The sequence below is a fragment of the Capsicum annuum genome, chromosome 11, assembly GCF_002878395.1.
Source record: "Capsicum annuum cultivar UCD-10X-F1 chromosome 11, UCD10Xv1.1, whole genome shotgun sequence".
Taxonomy (NCBI): Eukaryota; Viridiplantae; Streptophyta; class Magnoliopsida; order Solanales; family Solanaceae; genus Capsicum; species Capsicum annuum.
This window is the reverse complement of record NC_061121.1, coordinates 229,467,611-229,495,296: the sequence shown is the minus strand read 5'-3', so window position 1 is coordinate 229,495,296 and position 27,686 is coordinate 229,467,611. Positions and strand designations below refer to the sequence as shown.

Genomic DNA, 27,686 nt, shown 5'->3' with positions numbered 1-27,686 from the left:
AACTTAGATTATAAACACCTATTGTTATCTCCATAAACACATACTAGAACTGCTAATGAGCTTCTTCAAGAAACTCTGTCACTACACATTAAGTTATAATACACATTGGATCAATAAATTCTTAAAGCCACCATTCATTTAATTTCCAACACTATTATTCAACCTCTTATTCAATTCTTCACAGTTCTAAAACACATTCATGATGTGACAAGATGAGCTTAAATGGGTCCCCCTCTTATTACACCCCACAAGTACCCTTCCTCTCTTGCCTCAATAATTCAATTTAGAAAGTGATGAATAGTACAAAGCAGACTCTACTATGAAGTCTTTGTCTTCTTGTTGGATGAAAAGTCAAACTTTTGGTAATAGTAGAGTGTAGTTAATAGTAGCAAACATAGTTGTACCAATTACAAATAAGAACACTAACAAAAGAGAGAGGGGGAGAAATCACAGATCATTCTTGTTTGCAAATTACTCTTAGCATTCAACAGGTAAATTAAAATATAGCTGTTAATATTTGATTTGAAGATAGAAATATTTATCTTCTCATAATACTTAAACTCATTTTTGTGGTTCCTTGTTTTGCTTTGTAGATTTCAGGAATGGATATTGGCTTAGCAGTTGGTGGTGCATTTCTTAATGTTCTGTTTGAGAGGCTTGCTCCTCAGGGTGATCTTCTCAAGATGTTTAAAAAAGTTTGTAGCTTATTACTCTCCTAAGGCTGGGGTTCTCTTTGATGAGGCTGAACTGTTTACCTCCCAACTTGAGGAAATGCAGCAGATTGAGGAATTAGATATTAGTGATGGCAACTCTCTTACCTCCTTGCCTATTAGCATTCTGCCGAGTACGTTGAAGTCAATAAGGCTATGTCTTTGCCGGAAATTGAAATTGGAGGCACCAGATAGTAGTAAGATGATTTCTAACATGTTTCTGGAGGCATTGTATCTGGTTGGATGTGATTCTATATCATCACATGAGCTGGTCCCACTAGCACGCCATTTGTTTGTAAGGAGTTGCCAAAACCTTACTAAGTTTTTGATTCCTGATGGGACTGAAAGACACGATATTGGGTTATGTAAGAATCTTGAAATACTACTTTCTTCGGTGGCATGTGGGACCCAGATGATGTCATTGTTTATTAACGAATGCAAAAAGCTGAAGCGGCTGCCAGAACGTATGCAGCAACTCCTTCCATCTCTTAAGGAGCTGCGACTGTGGGATTGTCCAGAAATAGAGTCCTTTCCTGATGGAGGATTGCCCTTCAATTTACAACTCCTTAACATCAGGTGTTGCGATAAACTTGTGAACGGTCGAAAAGAGTGGTGTTTACAGAGACTCTCCTCTCTCAGAGAGTTACACATCGAACATGATGGCAGTGACGAAGAGATTGTTGGTGGTGAGAATTGGGACTTGCCATGGTCTATTCGATGTCTTATCATATGCAATCTAAAAACATTAAGCAGTCAACTTCTCAAAAGCCTCACCTCTCTTTGTCACGACCCGAACCAGGGCCTGGCCGTGGCGAGCATTTCGAACCTTTGAGGTCCGAAACACCCCTATCTGTCTGGTAATCATGCACCTAATTCATATGATCAAAGTAATGCGGAAGAAGCACAATATAACGGAAACATGGTCAAGAATCATATGAAAACAATAATGGGGAATAATGTCCCACAATCTCAATTAACATTTCGAAAATCGTCTGCGAAATCTCTACTACATGACTGAAACAAGTAACTATCTAAAAACTAGGACAAGGCCCCCAGTAGACCCAAAAACTGAATATAAGATAAAAGGACTACAGGACTTAAGACCTTCCAAAACATAGAAGGCTCACCACTTGTCTCTACAGCTCTGTCTGAAAGTTCTACTGATTCTCTTGACCCCTAGACTGGGCCTCTGAACCTGAGAGGTTGGAGAGGGGAGGGGGTCAGCACAAAAGTACTGGCACGCAGAGATATCAAAACAAAACATAATATTGTTACAAAACATAATTGAGAGCCATCATAAAGCAATTTCGTATCAAATCATTTGAAAGCACATGGGTGTAATGCAATAGTTTTCTCAACAATAATTAAATGCAACTGAGCTAGGTGGAATACCCTACATAATTTACACCAACTGTCAAACCTCGGTTGCCGCCAAGATTAGAGTATAAGCGAGGGAGAGACACACAAGACCACAAAGAATGGTGTCTCGACCCAAATCAAATATGGTAGTGCACAAGACCACAAAGCATGGCTCCTAACCAAAATCCCAATTTGGGATAATATAATACCAGGTACGCAAAACCACAAAGCATGGTACGGATATTTCGTGTCGGCAAACACGTTCTTCCAGCGATGCGCCGCTTGTGTCTCAAACGCCTTCTTCTGGCATCCACCTTTCTCATGTAAAATCAATGCATTCAAATTTCATCTTATTCAATCGCATATCGTATTCTATAGGGTATCGTCATACCCGACTTGCAAGTCATCAATATCACATCCACATATGCATAATCATGTAAAAGCTTAGGTGCTTCATCATTTACAAGTGGTGAATAATATTTATTTCAATTTCATGCTCTCTTTTGTTGATCACAATATAATATGGAGTATCGAAACATTATCATGGGAATTTGAAAATAATTTATCATTCATATTTATCAACTTCCATGGAAAATCTCAAATCACATATGCATGGTTTCAACCATTGCAGTATATAGGCAAACAATTCCCATGACATAGAGAAAATGACTTAGAAAGCATATTGAAAGCAAGATATTAGCATTTCATAAAGACTACACCCATGAGATTTTGGATAACCCCACGTACCTCGATTACTATGAATATTAGGTGCTTCTTGAAGCCTACGTTGAGAGGATTCCAAATATGAAATTAGTTTCTAAAACCCACGGTTGAATCTTGAGTAGCTTGGGTTTTTATTTTGAAACCCTAAGGAGAATCTTGAGCACTTTTGATGAAATAATATGTATTTTGGGGTCCTTGGAACTAAATATCGTGTTTTAGGGCTAAGTAAGGGTGGAAAAGGACCACTTTGTCCTCAACACGGAGTGTTTAAATCACTAGAATTCCTTACATAGGCGCCGCCCATCCCATCGCCTATCTTCACATAGGCGCCGCCTAGGCTATCGCCTATGTTCGCATAGGCGCCGCCTAGGCTATTGCCTATGCTTTCCAGTGGCCATGGGCGATTGGTTAGGCGTTGCTTATCACTTTGAAAGGCCATAACTTCTTGCTCGGGTGTTGAATTTTAGCTAACTTGGTATCGTTGGAAAGCTAACTCGAATACCTATCATTTGACACATAGTAGGTTCCCTAATTCGACATATACAGAGAGTTATGATCGAAGGAAGCTGACACACTTTACAACGTCCACTAAAACTTAGTCTATCAAAATAGTTTCAACTCGTCCTTGAGTTGAGGGACATCTATGGTCTAAATTCAAGCTTGAGTGGATTTCACATGATACACGATAATTAACATGCCGTGTTAGCATAGGATTTTATGGCTTCGGGATTAACAACGCATCGAAATCATGGTCTATATTGTAGCCTGAATTGCGGGGCGTTACACTCTTGAATCTCTATCTATTGCTAATTTACCTCAAGTTCAGTCACTGCTGGAACAAGGGCTTCCCTCCTCTCTTTCCGAGCTCCATTCACTACCGACTAAAGGTCTTCGGCACCTCACTTCGCTTCTAAGTCTATTGATCAGCAATTGCCATCAACTCCAATCACTTCCTGAATCAGTGCTGCCCTCTTCCCTCTCTAAATTATCTATTTACAACTGCCCATTGCTCAAACAACTCCTAGAATTTGATAAGGGGGAGTACTGGTCAAAAATTGCCCATATCCCAGAAATATATATTGATAACGAAGTCATGTGATGATTAAAACAAATTGCGCTTCTACAGATGTAAGTTATTCTTTTCTTGCACTAGTTTATTTTTTTCCCCTACTTCCCGTTGCTTGTTTGTTCATTATTTTCCTTTTTTAAATCTTTAGGCAGAGCAAAGTCTCTATCACCACTCTGAAGCCAATGGATTCTCAAGTATTTTTGTGAAATCAAATCTAGATGATGTTTCAGCATTGTGATTTTTAGGAAACAAATTTCACTCTTTCTTTAAAAATAAAAATTAAAAAATGAAACTTAATTAATGAAGTTCTAAAAACCAGAAGTTAGACACAAAATTTGGACTAGATAATTCATTCTTCAAAAATTGTAACACAGTATTTACTTAAAGCTACTATTACTAATCTAGTTATGAAGATCTAGTCATGCAAAACAAATTAATAATAACAACGGTAGCGACTAGCCGTTCTTTAATATAATTTTTTCATATTATACGACCAATTTCTTTAATAAAAATGGTTTAATGAGGGGTTAGATAGATAGAATTATAGTTAGAGCCATAATTAATGGGCTTTTCTTTTTATAAAATTTAAAAATTTAGGTAAAGTTTTTAAATTTTAGAACAACCCAAAACTAGATTTTGGCCCCGCAACTAATTTTTTCTAGTTTTTGGTATCTTGGGACTTTTTCCAAAACTTGATAACGTTTATGGCCAAACAAGTCCTTCAGGTCGGAATGAACTTTTTGAGATGCAACAAAAAAGGTGATAAAAAACGAAATCTAGTATTGGTAGAGGGTTGGTGGGTAGGAGTTCATCCGTTATAGTATGGAAGAGTTCTTTGTTTGTATCTGCGCCTAGAGTTTCTTGTTCGTGATATTTCGGTGATGTCTATGATTTTGGATAGATAGTTTATAGTAGTACCTTGTGGATGTCTTGTTCTCTTTATTATCTAGCCGTGTGTTATCCCATTTTGTTGTGTACTTTCATGTTTTTTGTTTGTTATACTGTTCTATGTCCTGAGCCGGGGTTCTATCGGAAACAACCTCTCTATTTCATTTGAGGTAGTGGTATGGACTGCATACACGTTGCCCTCCCCACACCTCACTTTGCCGGAATACATTGGGTATGTTGTTGTTGGTATCGGTAGGAATTGAAATAATTTGCTCCAGAAAGTTGATAGCTTAGCTTAATACTAATGAACTAGTAATCTGTTGCCATGCACATATGTATTTATTATCTTTGGAGATTCATCTCAGTAGTTATAATGACCCTTCAGGCCATTAGCTGTGTTCTTGCTTATCTTCGCCAATAGAGCTGCTCCACAGCCATCTCAAGTCATTAGTGGCTTGCTGGAATCGATAGTTCGGTTACCTAATAGTTTGATTGGTTTTTAAAACCACTTTTCCAATTTGAAGTCTTCGTCGATTATTCAATCAATATCATAACAATGCCGTTGGCCCATTAAGTAATCCAAAATAATCACAACATCATAATCATGGCATTAGGCCCATACACATATCCAGAACTTATATCAATAATCATATTTATAAGTCATAGCATATCCCTAATCATCTCACATATAGGAGGGATAATATAGATAAGCATGTCATCATCTCTCACACAAGAGGCATCTCACATCTAGGAGGAATAATATAGATAGACATGTAATTGTCTATAGGATATCATATATCAATAGGTCATACAGCATGACAACGAGGAATATCACTCCTCTAGGCCAATTTACATATCCAAGAGGAACATCGTCTCTATATGTCGAACAATCATGAATAAAGAAAATCGCAACTATATGGGTCAATCATCAAGTCTAAGAGGAAATAACAACTTTATAGGACAATCATCAAGTTTAAGAGGAAATAGCACCTCGATAGGCCACATAACATATCTAGGAGGAATATCATCTCTAAATTCCCAATATCACTTTACGATTCTCAAAATGCCATCACACTATCAAAACCATAATCTACTTAATAAGAGTTTAATGATACCCATATTGCACTATTGTGCCATGGGTTTCAAAATGACACCAAATTAAAACCTGGTCCCACCTTCGAAAAATGAGCTTCCGAAATCAACCCATAGTCTAAATATCATTGGGGAGCTAAAACCCTCAACAAATTTGAGTAAAGCAATCACATTTATGGCTACAATTGAGCCTCAAAGACTTGGGGTTTTTGGTCTAGAAATTAAGAAATTAATATCAAATTTGAAGGAATATTACCTTAGATTTGTAGAAAAAAATTGGATTACACAAGTTGCTAAGCTTTTAACCAACCCACAAGACTCATTTTTTTTTTTTTTTGACAACAAATATTTATGGATGCTGGCGTTTTCAAAATGCTGAAGAATGTCTCAAAAATCTGCCAAAAGGCCTTTTTTTTATATGAGTTTAAATGGGCCCGCAAGGTCAAAACTTGTTTTTGACCTCTCGGACTTATTCAAACTTCGTTTTTTGCAAACGAACTATGTTACCCCACTAAATTCGACATTTTGGACGCATTGGTGAAGTCAGATTTTCATCCGAGGTCATTTAGGCCACTTGTATTTCCCACACCCATATATCCCGATTTTTAACTTTTCGACTAATGGTTCGAAATGAGCTCGGGTGTTGTGGGATTCGGACCAAGGGTCTACCTACCCTCAAATTGATATGACATAGCTGCTGGCGTAATCAAAATTTGCATCCAAAATTATTTTACTGAAGTTTTTGTTCGGCGGCCATTTGGAATCGACGAAGACTTCAAATTGGAAAAGTGGTTCTAAAAACCAAACGAACCGTCAGATAACCGAACTATTGATTCCAGCAAGCCATTAATGACTTGGGATAGCTATAGTGGAGCTCTATTGGTGAAGATAAGTAAGAACACTGCTAATGACCTGAAGTGTCATTACAACATCCACTACTAAGGAACTTTCATCCTTGAAAGTTAAAGATGAGGAAATACCTGAAGTCTCGAATAGGTGTGGATACTACAGAAATCTCTCTAGTATGCAACTGCCTCACATAGCTAGCCAAGATGAGCATGGGCTCCTCTACAAAGGCCAACTGCTCATCTAACTGGACTAAGTCCCACCTTAGCACATGGGACAGGTCAGGAATATACTTCCGCAGCATGGAGATATGGAAAACTGGATTAGCAGCGACAAAGTATGGAGGTAAAGCTAACTCATAGATCACCTCGCCCACTGCGTGGAGAACCTCAAAATGGCCAAACAAGATATACATAGCATATAAACAGAATGAAAACTACACCCAAGAGTTCAGAAATCATATAATAGGCCAATGAGAATAATAAGGGAAAACTATCCTATTCATATCCAAGAGTTTAACATAATAAGACTAAGGAAGTATTAGGGTGAACTATCTTATTCCAGTTATTTTTAATATGCGTCAATGCTATACCATATATTCTAGGTATATATATGAATAAGGAGCGAAATAACGATATATGGTAATATACAAGGCGAAGTAATGACTATACAAAATGAACAACGAAGGAAGGGGATGTACAGTAGTACCATATCTTCATATATATTTATACATACATACATACATACATACATATATATATATATATATATATATATATATATGTATAAATATATATACATATAAACATGAGGTCATCTCAAATAATAACCTATATCATCATATTCTTATTTAAGACCTCATTATAACTCTTATCAGGATTTAAATACTATCATACTCGGGGTTTCTAATCTACATGGCCAGACATGAAATAATCATGCATAATAATGCAATCATAAGATAGGAGAGGCCGAAAACGTACCTTAAATTCCGATACCGGATCAATGACTAATCTGTCATAAGCTAGCCATAATAATGATCATAACAATAATAACAATAACATCAATAATGACATGAATAACCGACTACTCCGGACAACCAAAAAACCTAGCCAAGCCTATGCGTACCCCTACAGCCCCAGGCTTGGAAGGTTCAATCAACATACAACAACACAAGGCATATTCTTCACCTATATCTATGCCACCATCCCATCCCGGCTGATAGAATAGATGCATACTGGTGATAGGCAATGTGCATACAAGAATGAATGCAAGGTACACAATCAATATCACAACACATCATAACTATCCTCATCAGGACCATCATCATTGTAATCAACCTCCGGCCTCGCCGGGTATCAACGCATCACAATAGTCATTACCGAATAACATATGCTAAAATACTCATAAACATAATCATATCACCACAGAATATCTATCTAGTCAACACTTTCCAACTAACAATTATAGTTAACCAACACTTAATATAATAGAATCACCATAGAATTGGCAATGATACGACTTTCTTTCATGAATGTGAGTGTAGCTTTTCCTAAACCGTAGCAAAAGAATATCCTTTTCACCATTCCTGTAATGCTAAACTTTTTCCTTGTTTTACTTTCGTCTCTTTGCTTGAAGTGTCATCGCAACAGCAATTCTTCTATTCTTGATGTTTCCTTGAGCAAGGAGGAGGTATTTTGGGGTAATGATTATATCCAATTAGTGTTGATAAAGGTCTTCCTTCATCTCTCTACATTCTGGCAATCATTAATTTCTCTATCTCTCAATTATGTATGAACGACGTCCATTGCTTGAACCATGTCTGGCCATGTGGATTAGAAAAGGATCGATGGTAAACTCATCTAAGGATGAAGTTCATGCTACTAGGAACAACACTTACACTTCCGATAACCTTCCAGTTAATTTAAAAAAAATTCTCCTTGCTTGTTTATTAGCTAGTTTCAGTTCGTTGTTATCATTGCAGGAGTTGTTCAATCAATTTGCAGAATCATTTGGAAGGGATGAATTCTTGGAAAAACAAAATATCTAATGCACAATGAGGTATATTTTGCCTATTCCTTGTTAGAAAACTGCATCAAGTTTGGAAAGCAAAAAAAAATTGAAAGAAGATTTTCAAACACAGTTTTTTTTTTCATTAAGTAGCTTTATTCGTTGATCTTCGACGTTTCAACAACATGGCATTTGGTAGGTAATACTAATGATTGATGAATGTTGACTTCTTCTGCATCTCTATAATCGAATGGAAATTGATTGTCACTTTCCAACTTCATATTTTTTTTGTTTGTATTTGTTTCCTATTTCCTTTCCTTTCCTTTTCTTTAAGTCAGCCTCATATGGAAGCTGGGAAATTGAAAATCAGCATTGATTTGCATTGGAAATAAAGTTAAGGTTATGCTATTAAAATTATGCCAAGTGTTTGAATGCGAATTCATTGAGTTGGGGACTCGGAACCGAATTTCGTGCAAAATACAAGTGTCTATATGTGAGCCATATATGACATATTGCGCTGTTCTTCTAGCTTCTTCAGCATTAAAAATCGCTTGTGAGCCATATATGACATATTAAAATTACTGTACTCGGAGTTCAGTTAATCAGGATCCATTTTTGTAGTGAAATAAAACCATGATATTTCGTTACTTGTCTAGAGGAATTATTCATTTTTAGCTATAGACACATGGCTGGCCTGTTATTGTAATTCCTAAAATGGCTAAAAGTTCTAACATTTCTTTTTAATTTGCTTTCAGTTACGTTTTCTTTGATTAAGGAGGTTGTGATTTCCAAGTCGTACAACCATCTTTTGGCTTGCTTGAGATATATGAAGCATGACTTTCTGCAAATGGAACGTACAGCTCTAATGGAACTCAAAGGTACATGAGAAAAGAAAGTACACACAAAAGAGCATGCTGTACATTATGGTTAGATTATAAGGAAAGATATTAGTTTTTCATTTTTAGGATTATAACATGGCTAAATGATTAGTTGTAGGAAGGGAAAAGTTTTGTAGGTCTCTCTGGTAGTAGAAGAAGGGAAAGTTGTTGAATTCATTCTTATGTGGATTGAACATAAAGACAATGGCTGTAATAGCCGTCTATTTTGGCTTACCTGCGATGAAGCATGACTTGCTGCAAATGGAACATAAAGAGATACATAGAAAAAATGTTGTTTAATGTAACACGCAAGAGACGTATTGTACATTATGGTTATTATAAATATATATTACATTTTCATTTTTAGGATTTGGACGAAGTGTTCAAAATTATCTTGGAAGGGAAAAGTTTTGAAGGTCTCTTTTCAAAATGAGATTGGAAATCTGTTGAAGCTTTCAATGGTATTTAATCGTGTGTTGGTTTGAACATCAGAACTAGGGGAAAGACAATGAAGTGCATCATGTTTGGAATGAATTCAAAGTTATTAGATAACAAAAAAGGATTTACTCATGTTTCAGTTACGAAAGATGCTTATATTTGTGGTGGTAATAGTTTACTTTACTAGTTAGAATTGACAGCATAACCAATAAAGACTCATCTCTTGTTAATTCTTCTAGTTCAGGCGGACGCTGCTCAATGCATATATTGCAATTTAATGTTTAGATAACTTGACAGTTAATTTTGAGGATTTCTTCTTTATTTGTCTATTATTTTGATTTCATTCTAGGTGTTGTTCAATCTTGTCTTCGTTGTCATAAAGTCCGTCAATTTTTGGTATCACAAGGACGAGCATGAATGGTCAGGAACTACGCAATCATGTGGATGAAGATTCCCAATCTGAGTTCATTTTTCACCACGATGATGTCTACTTTGTCTTCCTTAAGATGATGCATGCTTTGTTGTACATGGAGCACAAAGGTACATGAGAAAAACATCGTTTATTATATAACACACAAATGAGGATAATGTTGTACATAATGTTTCTTTGCTCAAGTTGGAAAGGAAACGTTGTTGAGTCTTTTAAGTTGTATTTATTCAGGATGGTGGCTTGTATTCTATATTATTGATATACGTTAAGAATAATATTGAATAAAATAAATAAGATATTATTTTCTCTAATAACTCCTACCAATCAACTTTTAAATTATCAACATGGGTTGTGGTGTAGCACGACTGTTCTATGTTTAACAAGAGGTTTTGGGTTCCAGCTCAAATATGAAGAAAATGTTGTTGGGAGCGCCATCTAGTCGGGTTTCTAATGTGGGTACCGGACATGAGTGAGAAACCAAAAAGAAAAAAACTCTAAATTTGTTCCTTCCCAAGAACCGTGAAGCTAGTGATGCTTTCGGCTATTGGACTTTTGCCACGTAGGGTGTAGCATTCGGACTGCTTCACCTAGTTATACGATGCTTGTATTGCTCTCCCATAATCCCATTTTCACGATTAAGGCAACGGGAAGCGTCTCCCCCCCTCCTTCCTTTTCATGTTTCATTTTTATGAGAGTTAATCTAAATAATTTTTAAAGTTAAATTAGTTAGATTAATTTAATATTTTAAAATTAAAAGTTATCCGTAAAGTATTATAAATTATAATTATCTCATATTAATATGATATAAAATCACATTTAAAATAATTAAAATTTATATTATTTGATATTTTGGAAAAGAAATTATGACGACTAAAAATGAACAAAGAAATAGTAGAGAGTAGAGCACATGGTGATACATATCAATTTTTCTGCTTCAAAATAAATAAATTTTTGAAGCGTGATGTTCTTTAAAAAAGATATTAGTCAATAACATTAATTAAATATTAGTCAATACAAACCAGTCTTTACTGGTGGGCGTGTAGAAATTAATTTTCGCGGGAAATTTTTCTATTTTGCCGGAAAAATAGATTTCCGGTCATCTTCTTCAAAGTTCCGGCGAAGAGGGTTTTGGAGTTTAGAGGACCATCTCAATGGATTCTTACTGTTTGCTAGCAAGGAAAAACGATTTTGGTAATATTTTATTCCTTGTTTGGTTACTAATTCCGCAATAAATTATATCTAGATTAGTAGTAAGTATCGAAATAATTGAACTGCTCGAGGATAGAATAATAGCATCAAGATTAGTTATTTTCAAATAAAATATAAAGAATAATGACAAAAACACTCCTCGAGGTAGGTCTCTCTAAACACTTTTTCTACTTAATAAAGTGGAGAGCTTTTGTAAACAAATAATTATTCAATTAATTAGAAATTTATTGTATAAAAATAGTATCAAATGAGGTTTATTAATAATGCTGAAATTTGTTACGGTAACATTACTTTTTTTATTGACTGTTTGGTTTGTTGTGTTATCACTACTCGTGATATCTATCATATGTTGGCGTTTATGTGTTTTGATTATCGCACTATCTGCTTTGGAAATAACCTCTCTACGTTTCCGAGGTAGTGATAAAATTTGCATATTTTTTATCCTCTACAGACCTCATTTGTGGAATTTCATTATGTATTATGTATGTTGTTGTTGTTGGTTTGTTGTATTAAAAGAATAAAGTGTATTAGAATAAGAGCAATGTATAGAAATAAGTACTTAATAAAATGTATAATACAACAACGAAAAAGGCTTAAAAATATCCCGAACTATCTGAAATAGCTCAAAAACACCCCTCGTTAGATTTTTGGCTCAAAAATACCTCTCTATTAAATATTTGGCTCAAAAATACTCCTCCCCTTAACTGAATTCGAAAAAGAATCGAAAATACCCTGAACTCTTTGAAATGGATAAAAAAAAACCCTTGTTAGTTTTTTGGCTCAAAAATACCCCTCCCCTTAACGAAATTTCACCAAGCATGCCACCTATAAAAAAATAAACCACGTGACTATGCCACATTACCATCCACATATAAAATGTTAGTATTTTTTAATTATATGATATTCCTTTCTTCTTTATTTTTATTTTAATGTTTTTGCAAAACAGTTTTATTGATCTGGAAAAAAAATATGATCAGCAAAATTAAAATTTTTTTAAAATATTTAAATAAAATAAAATAAATTGATGTTTTTACTGGATTTAGTTTAACGTTTTTGAGATTTCTAGACATTGGAAAGGTACTAAATAAATTTTGCTAAAGGAGTACAAATTATTCTTTTTTTTTTTCATTATATGATAAACTTTTCGCTTAGATTATTAAAGAAAACTATATCCATGTTTTTTTAATGACTAAACTATATTAAATGTCATTTACTTTTTTGAAAGTGAAATTTTAAAATTTTTTAAGAATACTTGATGATTAAACATAAAATTAGAAAAATTATGAATATTTATTGAGTCCAGAAAAAATAATTCAATATCACTGAATATAATTTTTTTTATTTAACTCCTTCATCAAGAAGAAAAGAATATCATATAATTAAAAAATACTAACATTTTATATGTGGATGGTAATGTGACAGACTCACGTGATTTTTTTTTTTTATCTAGGTGGCATGCTTGGTGGAATTTCGTTAAGAGGAGGGGTATTTTTGAACCAAATATTTAATAGAGGGGTATTTTTGAGCCAAAAACTAACAAATGATATTTTTGATCCATTTCAGATAGTTCAGGGTAGTTTTGATTCTTTTCCCAATTCCATTAAGGGGAGGGGTATTTTTGAGCAAATACTTAATGGAGAGGTATTTTTGAGCCAAAAAAAAAACGAGAGTATTTTTAATCCATTTCAAATATTTCAGAGGTATTTTTAACCCTTTTTCGATACAATAAATATATATATTATTTCTCTTGTAGGTTGATTGATGTCAAATGAGCTGTATCAATTACTTTGGTGTCTTGATCTTCTGTGGGCTGTAGACTGTAGTCCTTTCCACTACTTTTCAATAACCCAATAGTCAATACAGGTGGCTGCAGTAATGATGTGTTCCCTCTGTTTCAATATAAGTTTGATTGGGCGTGACGTTTAAAAAATAACAAAAGACTTTTGAATATTATGATCTTAAATTAATGATGTGTATAGTGATTTTAAGATTTTCAGGTAGAATGTTGGAATTGAAAAACTAACTAAATATAAAAAAAAATATTTGTTTCTGAAACATGGACCTAATAGGCACCTTGAACATAGGAAAACAATGCTCAAGGGTTTTCAAGGGTTTAGGCTTGTGGTTGTTTGTCGTTGTATTAGCCATATTATTGTAGTTCTTTCTTTTGATATCTGTCGTCATTTGTTGTTTATTATGTTTCGATTATGACACTATTTTGTTGTTGTTCTTGTTCCTTTATTGTAGGTTTTCCACTGCTTCCCTTGTTAGTTGCTATGTGTTCTCTATTGTTTCCTTCTTCTTTGATCTTGGATTTGCTGCACTTGAGCTGATCGAGGTCTTTCAAAAACAGTCTCTCTATCTCCACAAGGTAGTAGTAAGGTCTCCTCGTACACTCTATTCTTCCCAGACCCCACTTGTGGGATTTCACTGGGTATGCTATTGTTGTTGTTGAACATAGGAAAAATAATACTGGAGTGAAGGAAAATTGAACAGATTCCAGTTCTTCACAATTCTAAAACATACTGTTCATTATATGGTAGGCCCAATTAAGCACCACAATGTGCTGCTAAAAAATGGAGAAATGCATAAAGCAAAAGTAATGAATAGACATAAAGCAAAAGATACCTTCCTTTATTGCCTCAATTATTCAATTAGTCTTTGGTTTTCTAAGTCTTACTTTTTGAAAAGAGAAAAGTTAAACTAAAGCACACAGTTGGTATACTTTGATCATTCTTATTTGCATATTAGTCTTCAAATTGAATAGGTAAAACTATGGCCATTTTGAGAAAAACACTAATCTTCTCAAAATTCTTAACCATTTTGTGGTTTCTTGTTTAGCTCAAGATGCTTCAGAAGCATAAGCCTAATTTTCGGCTCTTAAAAAAAGCAAATAAATTAAGAGTTTACTGAGTTAGTTAATTGAAAATGAGAAAATTTGGCTATTAAGCCTCTTCAAGTTTCTAATTAGCAAAATGACCTACTGAAAATTTTTTGCTATTAAGCCTCTTCAAGTTTTCAATTAGTAAAGTGGCCTACTTCTATTTTTCTTATCTGTCAGATTGATAATCGATTTGTTAATATATAGGTCGGATCGATAATCGATCTGTCGGATTGATAATCGATCTGTCCATATATAGGTCGGATTGATAATCGATTTGTCGGATCGACAATCAATTCTTCGGATCGATAGTCGATCTGTCTATATATCGGTCGGATAGATAATAGATTTGTCTAAAAAATGGGTCATTTCTTAAAAAAGAAAACTTGTAGTCTATTTAATTAAAAAAAGACTTGAAAAGACCATTTAACTAAGAACAACTAATAAGCACTTTTAATTTCTAAAATTAATTTATCCCTTGTAAATAAGTAATTACGTGTTTTAACCCCTTTTTTGTTTGGCGAAACTAACTTAAAATCATAAGGTAAATGTGATAGTACTAATTCATGATCCGAATCTTATAGACCGTGATTGACACTCGGCAATTTAACCTATTCTTAAATGGCAAATCGGTGCACAAGTCGGGTATGGGGAAGGGCCGCACCGCAATGGGTGCGATGTAGACAACCTACCCTAATGCAAGCATTTCGAAGCTCATTAAGCCTGCCTATTCATAGGACTATTACTTTCACTTTATGAGAAGAGAAAAGAATGATCTACAGTTGCAGCGAACATATCAACCACTATCTTCACTTATCCTTCTCTTTAGCAAAATTTGGAAAGTAGAAAATGTCTATTGTCTTGTAAAAGTAAAGCCTTGTTAAGACTCCTAAGTTTATTATAAATACCTATTATTATCTCCAAAAGCACATACTTGACCTACTAATGTGCTTCTTCAAGGAATAATAAAGCTGTAATATACAGTGGATCAATAAATTCTTAAAGATAGTGACTACAGTACTATTAAAGCCACCGTTAATTTAATCTCTTACACTCAGTTTGTTACAAGAATGTAGAGTATCTTATTCAACCATTTACAGTTATAAAACATATTCAGTATATTGTAGGCCCAAGTAACACTGTTACGTGCAAAAATGACCTTATCATTTTATTTTTGAGTTCTTCACGTGGGCCCCCTTACTACAACCCCAAGTGCGCTTCCTCTCTTTCCTCAATTATTCAATTTAGAAAGTAATGAATAGCCAAGAAACCATACTCCATTATGTCAGCTATTTCTTGTTGGATGAAAAGTCATACTGTCAGCTGCAGATTGTAGTTAATAGTAACAAACATAGTTGTACCAATTACAAGCTGGAGAGAGAGGAAGAGAACTCACTGATCATTCTTGTTTGCAAATTACTCTTAGCATTCAACAGGTAAAATAAAGTTGTTAATATTCGCTTTGAAGATAGAATCATTTATCTTCTCAAAATTCTTAAAATCATTTTTGTGGTTCCTTGTTTCGCTTTGTAGATTTCAGAAATGGAGATTGGTTTAGCAGTTGGTGGTGCATTTCTCTCTTCAGCTTTGAATGTTCTCTTTGATAGGCTTGCTCCTCATGGTGATCTGCTCAAGATGTTTCAGAAGAATAAGCATGATGTTCGACTCTTAAAGAAGCTGAAAATAACTTTGGTTGGCCTTCAGGCTGCGTCAAGTTACGTAGAGAATAAGCAGGCATCAAATGAACATGTGAACCAGGGGCTTAATGAACTTTGAGATGCTGTGGACGGCACTGAAAACTTAATGGAACAAGTCAACTATGAGGCTTTGAGGCTCAAGGTGGAAGGTTAAGTTCGAAATCTTACAGAAACAAGCAATCAGCAAGTAAGTGGCCTCAACCTGAGCTTGAGTGATGATTTTTTTCTTAACATAAAGGAGAAGTTGGAAGACACAATTGAAACATTGAAGGATTTGCAAAAGCAAATTGGTCTCCTTGGCTTAAAGGAGCATTTTGCTTCGACTAAACAAGAAACTAGAAGACATTCAACTTCTTTGGTTGATGAATCTGATGTCTTTGGTAGGCAGAATGAAAAAAGGAATGAGTTAATACATAAATATGATCCGAAACTTAACACCAAATTATAACTTTGACCTTAAACTTTGATAGTGCATAAATAAGACCTTTAACTATTCAAAACCTGAACAATTATGACCTCCAATTTTGCAACCCATGCGTGAGTTTCACTTGCGCCTACGTGGAAAGGTAATCCAATCACACGGTGCCACATCGTTAAAAGGGCTGACTTGGAGGGAGGTCATATTTGTGCAGTTTTAAATAGTTAAAGGTCATATTTGTCTACTGTCAAAATTTTGCTTTTTGTGTTAAAAAAACATTAATTTTTTTTCTTCTTCTTCTTCTTCTTATTATTATTATTATTTTTATAGCAGCAAAACCTAGTTTTTTTAATTAAAAAATCGAACCCACGCAGAAGGCTGAAGGAAGTGCCCAAGAATAACAAATAACACCACTGGGCTATCTAAGTGCCTTCTTTTATGTGGTTGAACATTAATATACGTATATAAATATAGATTTTCTACCTTATATATATAACGTAACTTTTTTACGGAGGGAGTTCGGGTGAACCCCGTGACAACCACGTAGGTCCGCCCGTGCATTAATTTAATAATGTTTTAATAACGTTAATTTAATAACATTATAATAACGCTAATTTGATAACGTTAATTTAATATACTACTACTACTACTATCCTTAATAACGTTAATTTAATAACGTTTTATTAAAAACTATATTTTTTTTATTATTAGTATAGTTTCATCTTTAATTTAATAATTAAATAAATTATATTTAGATATATTATATAACTTAAATTCGCTCTCTGCTTTATAATATATATACATACCCGCGCGATTTTTTCGTATGAGGCTGACCCATCTAATTAATAAATCTTTAATATTGCTCTTTTATAATATAAATAATGAAAAAATAATCGTGAAAAGTCATTTAAAGGTCATTTTTGTGCAGTTTTGAATAGTTAAAGGTTATATTTGTGCACTGTCAAAGTTTAAGGTCATATTTATGTATTATGGCCTTAGATTTTAAGTTGGACATACCCAGTTTTGCATGTTGAACACGCGTTTTGTCACGTAGGATCGAAGGTCATATTTGTGCAGTGTTAAATAGTTAAAGGTCATATTTATGCACTGTCAAAGTTTAAGGTCAAAGTTATAATGTGGTGTCAAGTTTAGGGTTATATTTATGTATTATCTCAAAAGGAATTGATTGATTGTTTAACGTCTAAGGAGGCAATTGAAAAAAATCCAATTGTTGTCCCTATTGTTGGAATGGGGGGGCGTGGGCAAGACAACACTTGCTAAAGCTACTTACAATGATGAGAAGGTGCAAAGCCATTTTAATTTTACAGCTTGGTGTTGTGTGTCTGAGTCATATGACGCTTTCAGAATAACAAAGGGGTTACTTCAATCTTAATCAACTGCAAGTCAAATTGAAGGAAAGCTTAAAGGGGAAGAGGTTTCTTATTGTTCTGGATGATATGTGGAATGAAAACTATAACGAGTGGAATGACTTGTGGAATGTTTTTGTTCAAGGAGGTATTGGAAGTAAGATCATTGTGACGACACGTAAAGAGAGTGTTGCCTTGATGATGCGATCTGGGCAAATTAGCATGGACACGTTGTCTATTGATGACTCTTGGTCTATTGATGACTCTTGGTCTTTATTTAAGACATGCATTTGAAACATGGACCCTATAGGACATCCAGAACTTGAAGAGGTCGGAAAACAAATTGCAGCTAAGTGCAAAGGACTGCACTTAGCTCTGAAGACGCTCGCTGGCATACGCTTCGAATCAGAGGTTGAAGGGTGGAAACGTATTTTGAGAAGTGAAACATGGGACCTGTCAAACAATGACATATTACCAGCGGTGATGTTGAGCTACAATGAACTTCCCCCACATCTAAAGCCATGTTTTTCCTATTGTGCAATATTTCCTAAAGATTATCCATTTAGGAACAAGTTATTCATCTGTGGATTGCTAATGGTTTTGTAGTACCACGGGGAGATGAAAGAATTCAAGATTTAGGGAACCAATTCTTTCTCGAGTTGATCAAGATCATTATTCGAAAGGGTCCGAAATCCTTTTCAAGGGAACACAGAGGAATTCTTAATGCCTGACCTTGTCAATGATTTGGCCCAAATTGCATCTTCAAAACTTTGTGTCAGGTTGGAAGAGTACCAAGGATCTCATATGTTGGATCAAAGTTGTCACGTGTCCTATTCAATGGGATTATGTGGTGACTTTGATAAATTGACACCCCTCAATAAATTGGAGCAGTTGAGGACATTGCTTCCAATCAATATCCAATACTATGGTGGAATTCATATAAGCAAGAGGGTGCTGCAGAACATACTGCCAAGCCTAAGATCCTTAAGGGCATTATCATTGTCTCATTACTGGATTAAGGAGTTGCCAAAAGATTTGTTTATCAAATTAAAGCTCCTGAGATTTTTGGACCTTTCTCAGACAAGTATAAAAAAGTTGCCCGATTCTATCTGTGCATTGTATAACTTGGAGGCACTTCTCCTGTCATCTTGTTATCTTCTTGAGGAGTTACCGCTGCAGATGGAAAAGCTAATCAACTTGCGGCACTTTGACATAAGCAACACTTCTCGCTTGAAGATGTCGCTACATCTGAGCAAGTTGAAACGCCTCCAAGTGCTAGTGGGGGCCAAGTTTATTCTACGTGGCCCCTGTGGTTGGAGAATGGAAGATTTGGGTGAAGCACATTACTTGTATGGATCTCTTTCAATTTTAGAATTGCAAAATGTGGTTGATAGAAGGGAAGCTCTGAAGGTAAAGATGAGGGAGAAGAATCATGTTGGAAAGTTATCATTGAAGTGGAGTGAAAGTGATGCGGACAATTCACAAACTGAAAGAGACATACTTGCTGAGCTACGCACACACTCAAATATTAAAAAACTCCATATCTGCAGATATAGAGGGACACAATTTCCAAATTGGCTAGCTGATCATTCGTTTCTTAAGCTGCCAGTACAATTGTCTCTTAGCAACTGCAAGGATTGTTATTCCTTGCCAGCACTAGGACAACTTCCTTGTTTGAAATTCCTTTCCATTAGTGAGATGCATCGAAAAACAGAGGTGGCGGTAGAATTCTATGGTAGTCCGTCCTCCGAAAAGCCTTTTAACTCTCTTGTGAAGCTTGAATTTGCAGAGATGCCTGAGTGGAAGCAGTGGCACGTACTAGGGAACGGAGAGTTTCCTGCACTTCAGGACCTTTCCGTTGATGATTGCCCCAAGTTGGTTGGGAAGTTCCCTGAGAACCTTTGTTCTCTGACGAAATTGAGAATCTCAAGATGTCCTGAACTCAATTTGGAGACACCCATCCAACTTTCAAGTCTAAAATGGTTTGGAGTTTCTGGTTCTCCTAAGGCTGGAGTTCTTTATGATGAAGCTGAACTGTTTACCTCCCAACTTGAGGGAATGAAGCAGATTGAGGAATTAGATATTAGTGATTGCAACTCTCTTACCTCCTTTCCTATTAGCACTCTGCCGAGTACGTTGAAGACAATATGGATATGGCGTTGCCGGAAATTCAAATTGGAGGCACCAGATAGTAGTAGGATGAATTCTAACATATTTCTGGAGGAATTGAGATTGGATGAATGTGATTCTATATCACCACCTGAGTTGGTCCCAAGAGCAGGCTATTTGTCTGTATGGAGATGCCTAAACCTTACTAGGTTTTTGATTCCTAATGGGACAGAAAGACTCTATATTGGGTTTTGTGAGAATCTTGAAATACTACTTTCGGTGGCATGTGGGACCCAGATGACGTCACTGAATATTAACGGATGCGCAAAGATGAAGCGGCTGCCAGACGTATGCAGGAACTCCTTCCATCTCTTAAGGAACTGCAACTGCAACATTGTCCAGAAATAGAGTCCTTTCCTGATGGAGGACTGCCCTTCAATTTACAAGTCCTTTGGATCTTCAATTGCGAGAAACTGGTGAACGGCCGAAAGGAATGGTGTCTACATAGACTCCCCTCTCTCAGAGTGTTGTGCATCCACCACGATGGCGGTGACGAAGAGATTGTTGGTGGTGAGAATTGGGAGTTGCCTTGCTCTATTCAAAGTCTTAAAATAGACAATCTGAAATATTAAGCAGCCAACTTCTGAAATACCTCTCCTCAAATTCAGTCACTGCTGGAACAAGGGCTTCACACCTCTCTTTCTGAGCTATGTTTATACGACCATGATGAACTCCATTCACTAACGACCAAAGTTCTTCGGCACCTCACTTCGCTTCAAAGTCTATGGATCGGCAATTGCCATCAACTACAATCACTTCCCGAATCAGCGCTGCCCTCCTCCCTCTCCGTGCTGACCATCGAGGGTTGCTCTAACCTCCAATCACTTCCCGAATCAGGGTTTCCCTCCTCCCTCTCTGTTCTGACCATCGAGTATTGCCCTAACCTCCAATCACTTCCAGTAAAAGGGATGCCCTCCTCCCTCTCTAAACTAACTATTCGCAGATGCCCATTTGCTCAAACCACTCCTAGAATTTGACAAGGGAAAGTACTGGTCGAAAATTGCTCATATCCCTGGAATATATATCCATGGAGAAGTCATGTGATGATAAAAACAAATTGCGCTCCGACAGCTGTAAGTTATTCTTTTCTCGCACTAGTTTATTTTTTTTCCCCTTACTTCCCGTTGCTTATTTGTTCATTATTTTCCTTTTGTAAATCTTTAGGCAGCACAAAGTGTCTATCGCAACTCTGAAGCCAATGGATTCTCAAGTATTTTTGTGAAATCAAATCTAGGTGAAGTTTCAACATGTGATTTTTAGGAAACAAATTTCTCTGTTTTTTTTTTTTTGAAAAAAGCATGAAACATAATTTATGTCCGTAAGTTCTAAAAACTACTCCCTCCGTTTAAAAAAGAATGACCTATTTTGACTTGACATAAAATTTAAGAAAATAAAGAAGACTGAATCTTATGACCTTAAATAAAAGTTGTGGCAAATGTACCAAAATGTCTTTTAGTCTTGTGGTCCAAATCATGTTATATAAAAAGTTGAAGTGAAAGTATTGCCAAAAAAGAAAAGAGTTCATTCTTTTTGAAACAGACTAAAAAGGAAAGTAGGCCATTCTTTTTGAAACGGAGAAAGTATTAAAAATAACCAGAAGTTAGATACAAAATTTGAACTAGATAGTTCATTCTTCAAAAATTGTAACACAATATTTTCTTAAAACTACTACTAGTAATCTAGTTATGAAGATCCAGTGATGCAAAATAAATTAATAATAACAACGGTAGTGACTAGCCGTTCTTTAATATAATTTTTTCATATTCTACGACCAATTTCTTTAATAAAAATGTATTCAATGAGGGATTAGATAGATAGAATTATAGTTGGAGCCATAATTAATGGACTTTTCTTTTTATAAAATTTTGAAAATTTAGGTTATGTTTTTAAATTTTAGAACAACCCAAAACTAGATTTTGGCCCCGCAACTACTTTTTTTTCTAGTTTTTGGTATCTTGGGACTTTTGCAAAACTTGACAAAGTTTATGGCCAAACAAGTCCTTCCGGTCGGATTGAACTTTTTGAGATGCAACAAAAAAGGTGATAAAAAAATGAAATCTAGTATTGGTAGAGGGTTGGTGGGTAGGAGTTCATCCGTTATAGTATGGAAGAGTTCTTTGTTTGTATCTGCGCCTAGAGTTTCTTGTTCGTGATACTTCGGTGATGTCTATGATTTTGGATAGATAGTTTATAGTAGTGATGTCTTGTTTCCTTTATTATCTAGCCGTGTGTTATCCCATTTTGTTGTGTACTTTTATGTTTTTGGTTTGTTATACTGTTATATGTCCTGAGCCGGGGTTCTATTGGAAACAGTCTCTCTATTTCATTTGAGGTAGTGGTATGGACTGCATACACGTTACCCTCCCCACACCTCACTTTGCGGGAATACATTGGGTTTGTTGTTATTGGTATCGATCGGAATTGAAATAATTTGCTCCAAAAAGTTGATAGCTTAGCTTAACACTAATGAACTAGTAATCTGTTGCCATGCACATATGTGTTTATTGTCTTTGGAGATTCATGTCAGTAGTTGTAATGACCCTTCATGTCATTAGCCATGTTCTTGCTTATCTTCGCCGATAGAGCTCCTCCATAGTCATCTCAAGTCATTAGTGGATTGCTGGAATCGATAGTTCCATTACTTGACGGTTTTTTTGTTTTTTAAAACCACTTTTTCAATTTGAAGTATTCGTCGATTATTCAATCAATATCATAACACGACCTTTGGCTTATTAAGTTATCCAAAATAATCACAACATCATAATCATGGCCTTAGGCCCATACACATATCCAAAACTTATATCAGTAATCATATTATATAAGCCATAGCATATCCCTAATCATCTCACATATAGGAGAGATGATAATATAGATAAGCATGTGATCATCTCTCACACAAGAGGCATCTCACATCTAGGAGGAATAATATAGATAGACATGTAATTGTCTATAGGATATCATATATCAATAAGTCATACAGCATGACAACGAGCAATCTCACTCCTCTAGGCCAATTTATATATCCAAGAGGAACATCATCTCTATATGTCGAACAATCATGACTAAAGGAAATCGCAACTCTATGGATCAATCATCAAGTCTAAGAGAAAATAACAACTCTATAGGACAATCATCAAGTCTAAGAGGAAATTGCATCTCGATAGGCTACATAACGTATCTAGGAGGAATATCATCTCTAAATTTCCAATATCACTTTACAATTCTCAAAATGCCATCACACTATCAAAATCATAATCTACTCATTAATACGAGTCTAATGATACCCATATTGCACTGTTGTGCCATGAGTTTCAAAATGACACCAAATTAAAACCTACGTGGGTCCCACCTTCGGAAAATGAGCTTCCGAAACTAACCCATAGTTTAAATATCATTGGGGAGCTAAAACCCTCAAGAAATTTGAGTAAAATAATCACATTTGTGGCTACAATTGAGCCTCAAAGACTTAGGGTTTTTGGTCTAAAAATCAAGAAATTAATACCAAATTTAAAGGAATATTACCTTAGATTTGTAGAAAAAAATTGGATTGCACAAGTTGCTAAGCTTCTAATCAACCCACATGACTCATTTTTTTTTTTGACAACAAATATTTATGGATGCTAGGGTTTTCAAAATGCTGAAGAATGTCTCAAAAATCGTCCAAAGGGCCTTTTTATATGAGTTTAAATGGGCCCCGCAAGGTCAAAACTTGTTTTTGACCTTCCGGACTTATTCGAACTCTGTTTTTTGCAAACGAACTATGTAACCCTATTAAATTCGACATTTTGGACGCATTGGTGAAGTCGAATTTTTCATCTGAGATCATTTAGGCCACTTGTGTTTCCCACACCCATATATCCCGATTTTTTACTTTTTGACTAATGGTTCGAAATGAGCTCGAGTGTTGTGGGATTCGAACCAAGGGTCTACCTACCCTAAAATTGATAGGACATAGCTGATGGCGCAGTCAAATTTGCATCCAAAATTATTTTACTGAAGTTTTCGTTCGGTGGCCATTTGAAATCGACAAAGACTTCAAATTGGAAAAGTGGTTCTAAAAAACAAACAAACGAACCGTCCGGTAACTGAACTATCGATTTCAGCAAGCCACTAATGACTTGGGACGACTATAGAGGAGCTCTATTGGTGAAGATAAGTAAGAACACAGCTAATGACCTGAAGGGTCATTACAACATCCACTACTAAGGAACTTTCGTCCCCAAAAGTTAAAGATGAGGCAATACCTGAAGTCTCGAACAAGTGAGGATACTAGGCTCGCATCTCACCCTCTAACCCCTAAGTGGCCCCCTCCAATAGGCGGTGCTCCACTGAACCTTAACTACAGAAATCTTTCTAGTACGCAACTGCCTCACATCACTAGCCAAGATAAGCATGGGCTCCTCTACAAAGGCCAACTGCTCATCTAACTGGACTGAGTCCCACCTTAGCACATAGGACAGGTCACGAATATACTTCCGTAGCATGGAGACATGGAAAACTGGATGAGCAGCGACAAAGTATGGAGGTAAAGCTAACTCATAGGCCACCTCGCCCACTGCGTGGAGAACCTCAAAATGGCCATACACATCATATAAACAGAATGAAAACTACACCCAAAGGTCCAGAAATCATATATTAGGTCAATGAGAATAATAAGGGAAAACTATCCTATTCATATCCAAGAGTTTTACCTAATAAGACTAGGAAGTATCAGGATGAACTATCTTATTCCAACTACCTTTAATATACGTCAATGCTATACCATATATCCCAGGTATATATACGAATAAGGAGCGAAATAACGATATATGGTAATATACAAAGCGAAGTAATGGCTATACAAAATGAACAATGAAGGAAGGGGATGTACGGTAGTACCATATCTCCCTCAAATATTGCAGAATGCAAATTATTCACCGCCATGAAAGTTGTTACATGTAAGTGAATATAATTTTCCATTTTAGTAGCTTTTTGTTTTTCATCCAGAGTTGAAGATCGTGCTATTGGAAACACGACTTACTGTCTAGATAACCTGACAGTTATCTTTGAAAACTTCTCCTTGCTTGTCTATTAGCTTTTTTTCAGTTCATTGATCCATTTATTATTGCAGGGGTTGTTCAATCGATTTGCAGAATAACTAAGAAGTGCACAAATTGTTGAATATGAAATCTCTATTTCACAATCAGGTAGTATGTTCTGCCTATCCCTGTAATTTAGACTACATCAAAGCAAAGATTTGAAGGAAAATTTTCATACTCAGATCTTTTTCATTCGGAAGTACCTTATTCATTGTGGTTTAATATCTGGATAACTTGACAGTTAGTTCTGTGGAATTCGCCTTTGCTTGCCTATCAGCTTGATTTCGCATTTGATCCATTGTTATTGTAGGAGTTGTTCAATCGCTGAGCTGCATATATATATAATTAACATAATCTCCAATCGCTTGCAGAACCATCAAACTGACCTCTTCCATGTCTGAACTATGTATTTCCAACTGTCTGTTGCTCGAACCACGTCTAGCATTTGAGAAAGGGGATTACTTTTCATATTATATCTCCTACATCGAGATTGGTCGGGAGTACCTGGAATGATTACAAGAATGGTGTCTCATAAATGTGAGTTATTCTATTTTTTTTTCTTTTCAGTAGTTTTTTATTTCTCGTTTTTTCTCTTTGCTTGTTTACTAATTTTTTTCCACAGTTAAGTCTTGTAGATCAGCGTGTAGTATCTATTGCCACTGTGAAACCGAGAGAGCATCTTCAGATTAGCATGAAAAATTACAAATAAAAGGTAATAATATCTTGCATCTCCAGAAATTTTTATACGTTGTGAGAAAAAAGACCTTTTTATCATTCACAGTACGTTGATATGTCAGCCCAGGATGTATTTAATCTTTTGAAATATGATTCATTTTTTATTTGACAAAGCTAAAGATAAAATAGATGTACCGTTGCAAATGTGCCTGCCTAGTTCATGTAGCTTGACGTTTCATCAAATAATTCTTGTTTTCTCTCCTTCAGTTACTTGAGAAAGGAGGATGTGATTGAGAGCTGCACATGTACACCCTTGTGCTTTGGTAATAAGTAGAATCTTATTGTCCTTAAGAAATGGAGAGTCTGTTATGAACCAATTGTCCCACATTGGAAAAATAGAGAAATGCTAAGGGTTTTATAGGCCAAATGGGTTCTTCCACCTATCATGCTAGTCTTTTGGGTTGGGCTCTCCCGTTTGGTTTATAACATTGGTTCTTTCATTGAGAGTCCCGTGTGTTGGACTGTAACTCGAAGTGGTGGCCTGTGTGCCAGGAGTGGTGGCCTGGACCCAAGAGGGGTGCCAGCCGTGACCAATTGGGCGTAGCAGTGACCAACGAGGATCGATCCACGCGTGGAGCCATGACTCGAAGTGGTGGCCTGGACCTAAGAGGGGTGCCAGCCGTGACCTAAGAGGTCGTTGGTTTTCAAGCGGAGGCGATTGTTATGAACCAATTGTCCCACATTGAAAAAATAGAGAAATGCTATGGGGTCTATAGGCCAAATGGGTTCTCCCACCTATTAGGCTAGTCTTTTGGGTTGGGCTCTCCCGTTTGGTTTATAACAAAGTCTCTACAGGATCAACAACCATAGCGCACGGAGTATGGTAGAGCTGTACATGTTCACCCTTGTGTGTTGCGAATACGCCTGCCTAGTTCATGTATACTCTGTCCTTTACAGATATTGTTGTATGGAAATATATTCGATATGTTGTTATTGTTGTTGTAAAACCCACTATGGAGTAAAGCCTCCCAAGTAAATACGACTTTTATATCCAGAGCTCGAATTCGAGACGTTAGATTAAAATGGAGTATTTACCACTCCATGATATTTGGGCATTTAATTTTTTTCGCTGCGTATCTGATAGTGGTATAGACTGCGTACTCATTACCTCCTCGATCCCACTATGTGAGAATACACTGGGTATGTTGTTGTTGTTGTATCTGATGCCTCATATTGGAGCCCGACCAATCTAGATTCGCATCAGAAAGTTGGTAACCCACGTTAGAACCCAACTAATCCAGATTTGCGCCAGGAAATAGGTACCCCACACTGGAGCCTGACTAATTCGAATTCACCTAATAAGTCCCACTATGAAAGTAAAGCCACCTTACCAAACACGACTCTATACTAAGTGCTCCAACCCGAAACATCTACTTATAAAGTAGAGGTGTATTTTTAGAATTTACCGAAGGTATTTTGAGGGGTCCAACTGGAGAACGACATCATCTACCATACAAAGCCTCAAAAGGCGCCATCTCAATACTCGAATGATAAATATTGTTATAAGCAAACTCTACCAAATGTAAGTGCTCCTCCTATTATTATTGTTCTTCTTCTTCTTCTTTCTCTTCTTCCTCCTCTTCTTCCTCTTCCTCTTCTTTTTCCTCTTTCTCTTCTTCTTCCTCCTCCTCTTTCTATTATTATTATTATTATTATTATTATTATTATTATTATTATTATTCTTATTATTAT

General features: G+C 35.8%; 2 protein-coding genes, 1 long non-coding RNA gene and 1 pseudogene across 5 annotated transcripts in view; 3 read left to right on the top strand and 1 right to left on the bottom strand.

Annotated features, from left to right (window-relative positions):
- The first annotated feature begins 415 nt into the window (after window positions 1-415).
- On the top strand, window positions 416-1,666 carry LOC107847354 (putative disease resistance protein At3g14460). Its single transcript, XM_016691549.2, has 2 exons — window positions 416-491; window positions 594-1,666. Exon 2 carries the CDS (start codon window positions 640-642, stop codon window positions 1,540-1,542), a length of 903 nt encoding a protein of 300 aa, XP_016547035.2. The 5' UTR covers window positions 416-491; window positions 594-639; the 3' UTR covers window positions 1,543-1,666.
- Window positions 1,667-3,503: 1,837 nt separating this feature from the next.
- Window positions 3,504-10,982, top strand: LOC107847356. 3 transcript variants are annotated; one of them, XR_001667446.2, is made up of 4 exons: window positions 3,504-3,920; window positions 8,669-8,745; window positions 9,450-10,033; window positions 10,360-10,982. It is a non-coding gene; the product is annotated as an uncharacterized LOC107847356 (long non-coding RNA). The 3 variants fall into 3 exon arrangements; XR_007047524.1 differs by having other exon boundaries at window positions 3,510-3,920; window positions 9,450-9,572; window positions 10,360-10,981; XR_007047525.1 differs by lacking the exon at window positions 3,504-3,920 and adding an exon at window positions 3,945-8,418 and having other exon boundaries at window positions 9,450-9,572.
- Window positions 10,983-15,788: 4,806 nt separating this feature from the next.
- LOC107847355 lies at window positions 15,789-22,932 on the top strand (annotated as a pseudogene).
- Window positions 22,933-24,470: 1,538 nt separating this feature from the next.
- LOC124888997 (G-type lectin S-receptor-like serine/threonine-protein kinase At4g27290) overlaps window positions 24,471-27,686 on the bottom strand; it is a 20,896-nt gene continuing 17,680 nt past the window's right edge. Inside the window, exon 4 of the mRNA XM_047400282.1 lies at window positions 24,471-24,788. Within this exon, the coding sequence (XP_047256238.1) occupies window positions 24,471-24,788 (318 nt within the window). The remainder of the gene's footprint in view (window positions 24,789-27,686) is intronic.

What these genes read in the sequence shown, in the direction of transcription:
- LOC107847354 (XM_016691549.2), top strand. Translation starts at nt 640, where the DNA reads ATGTTCTGTTTGAGAGGCTTGCTCCTCAGGGTGATCTTCTCAAGATGT.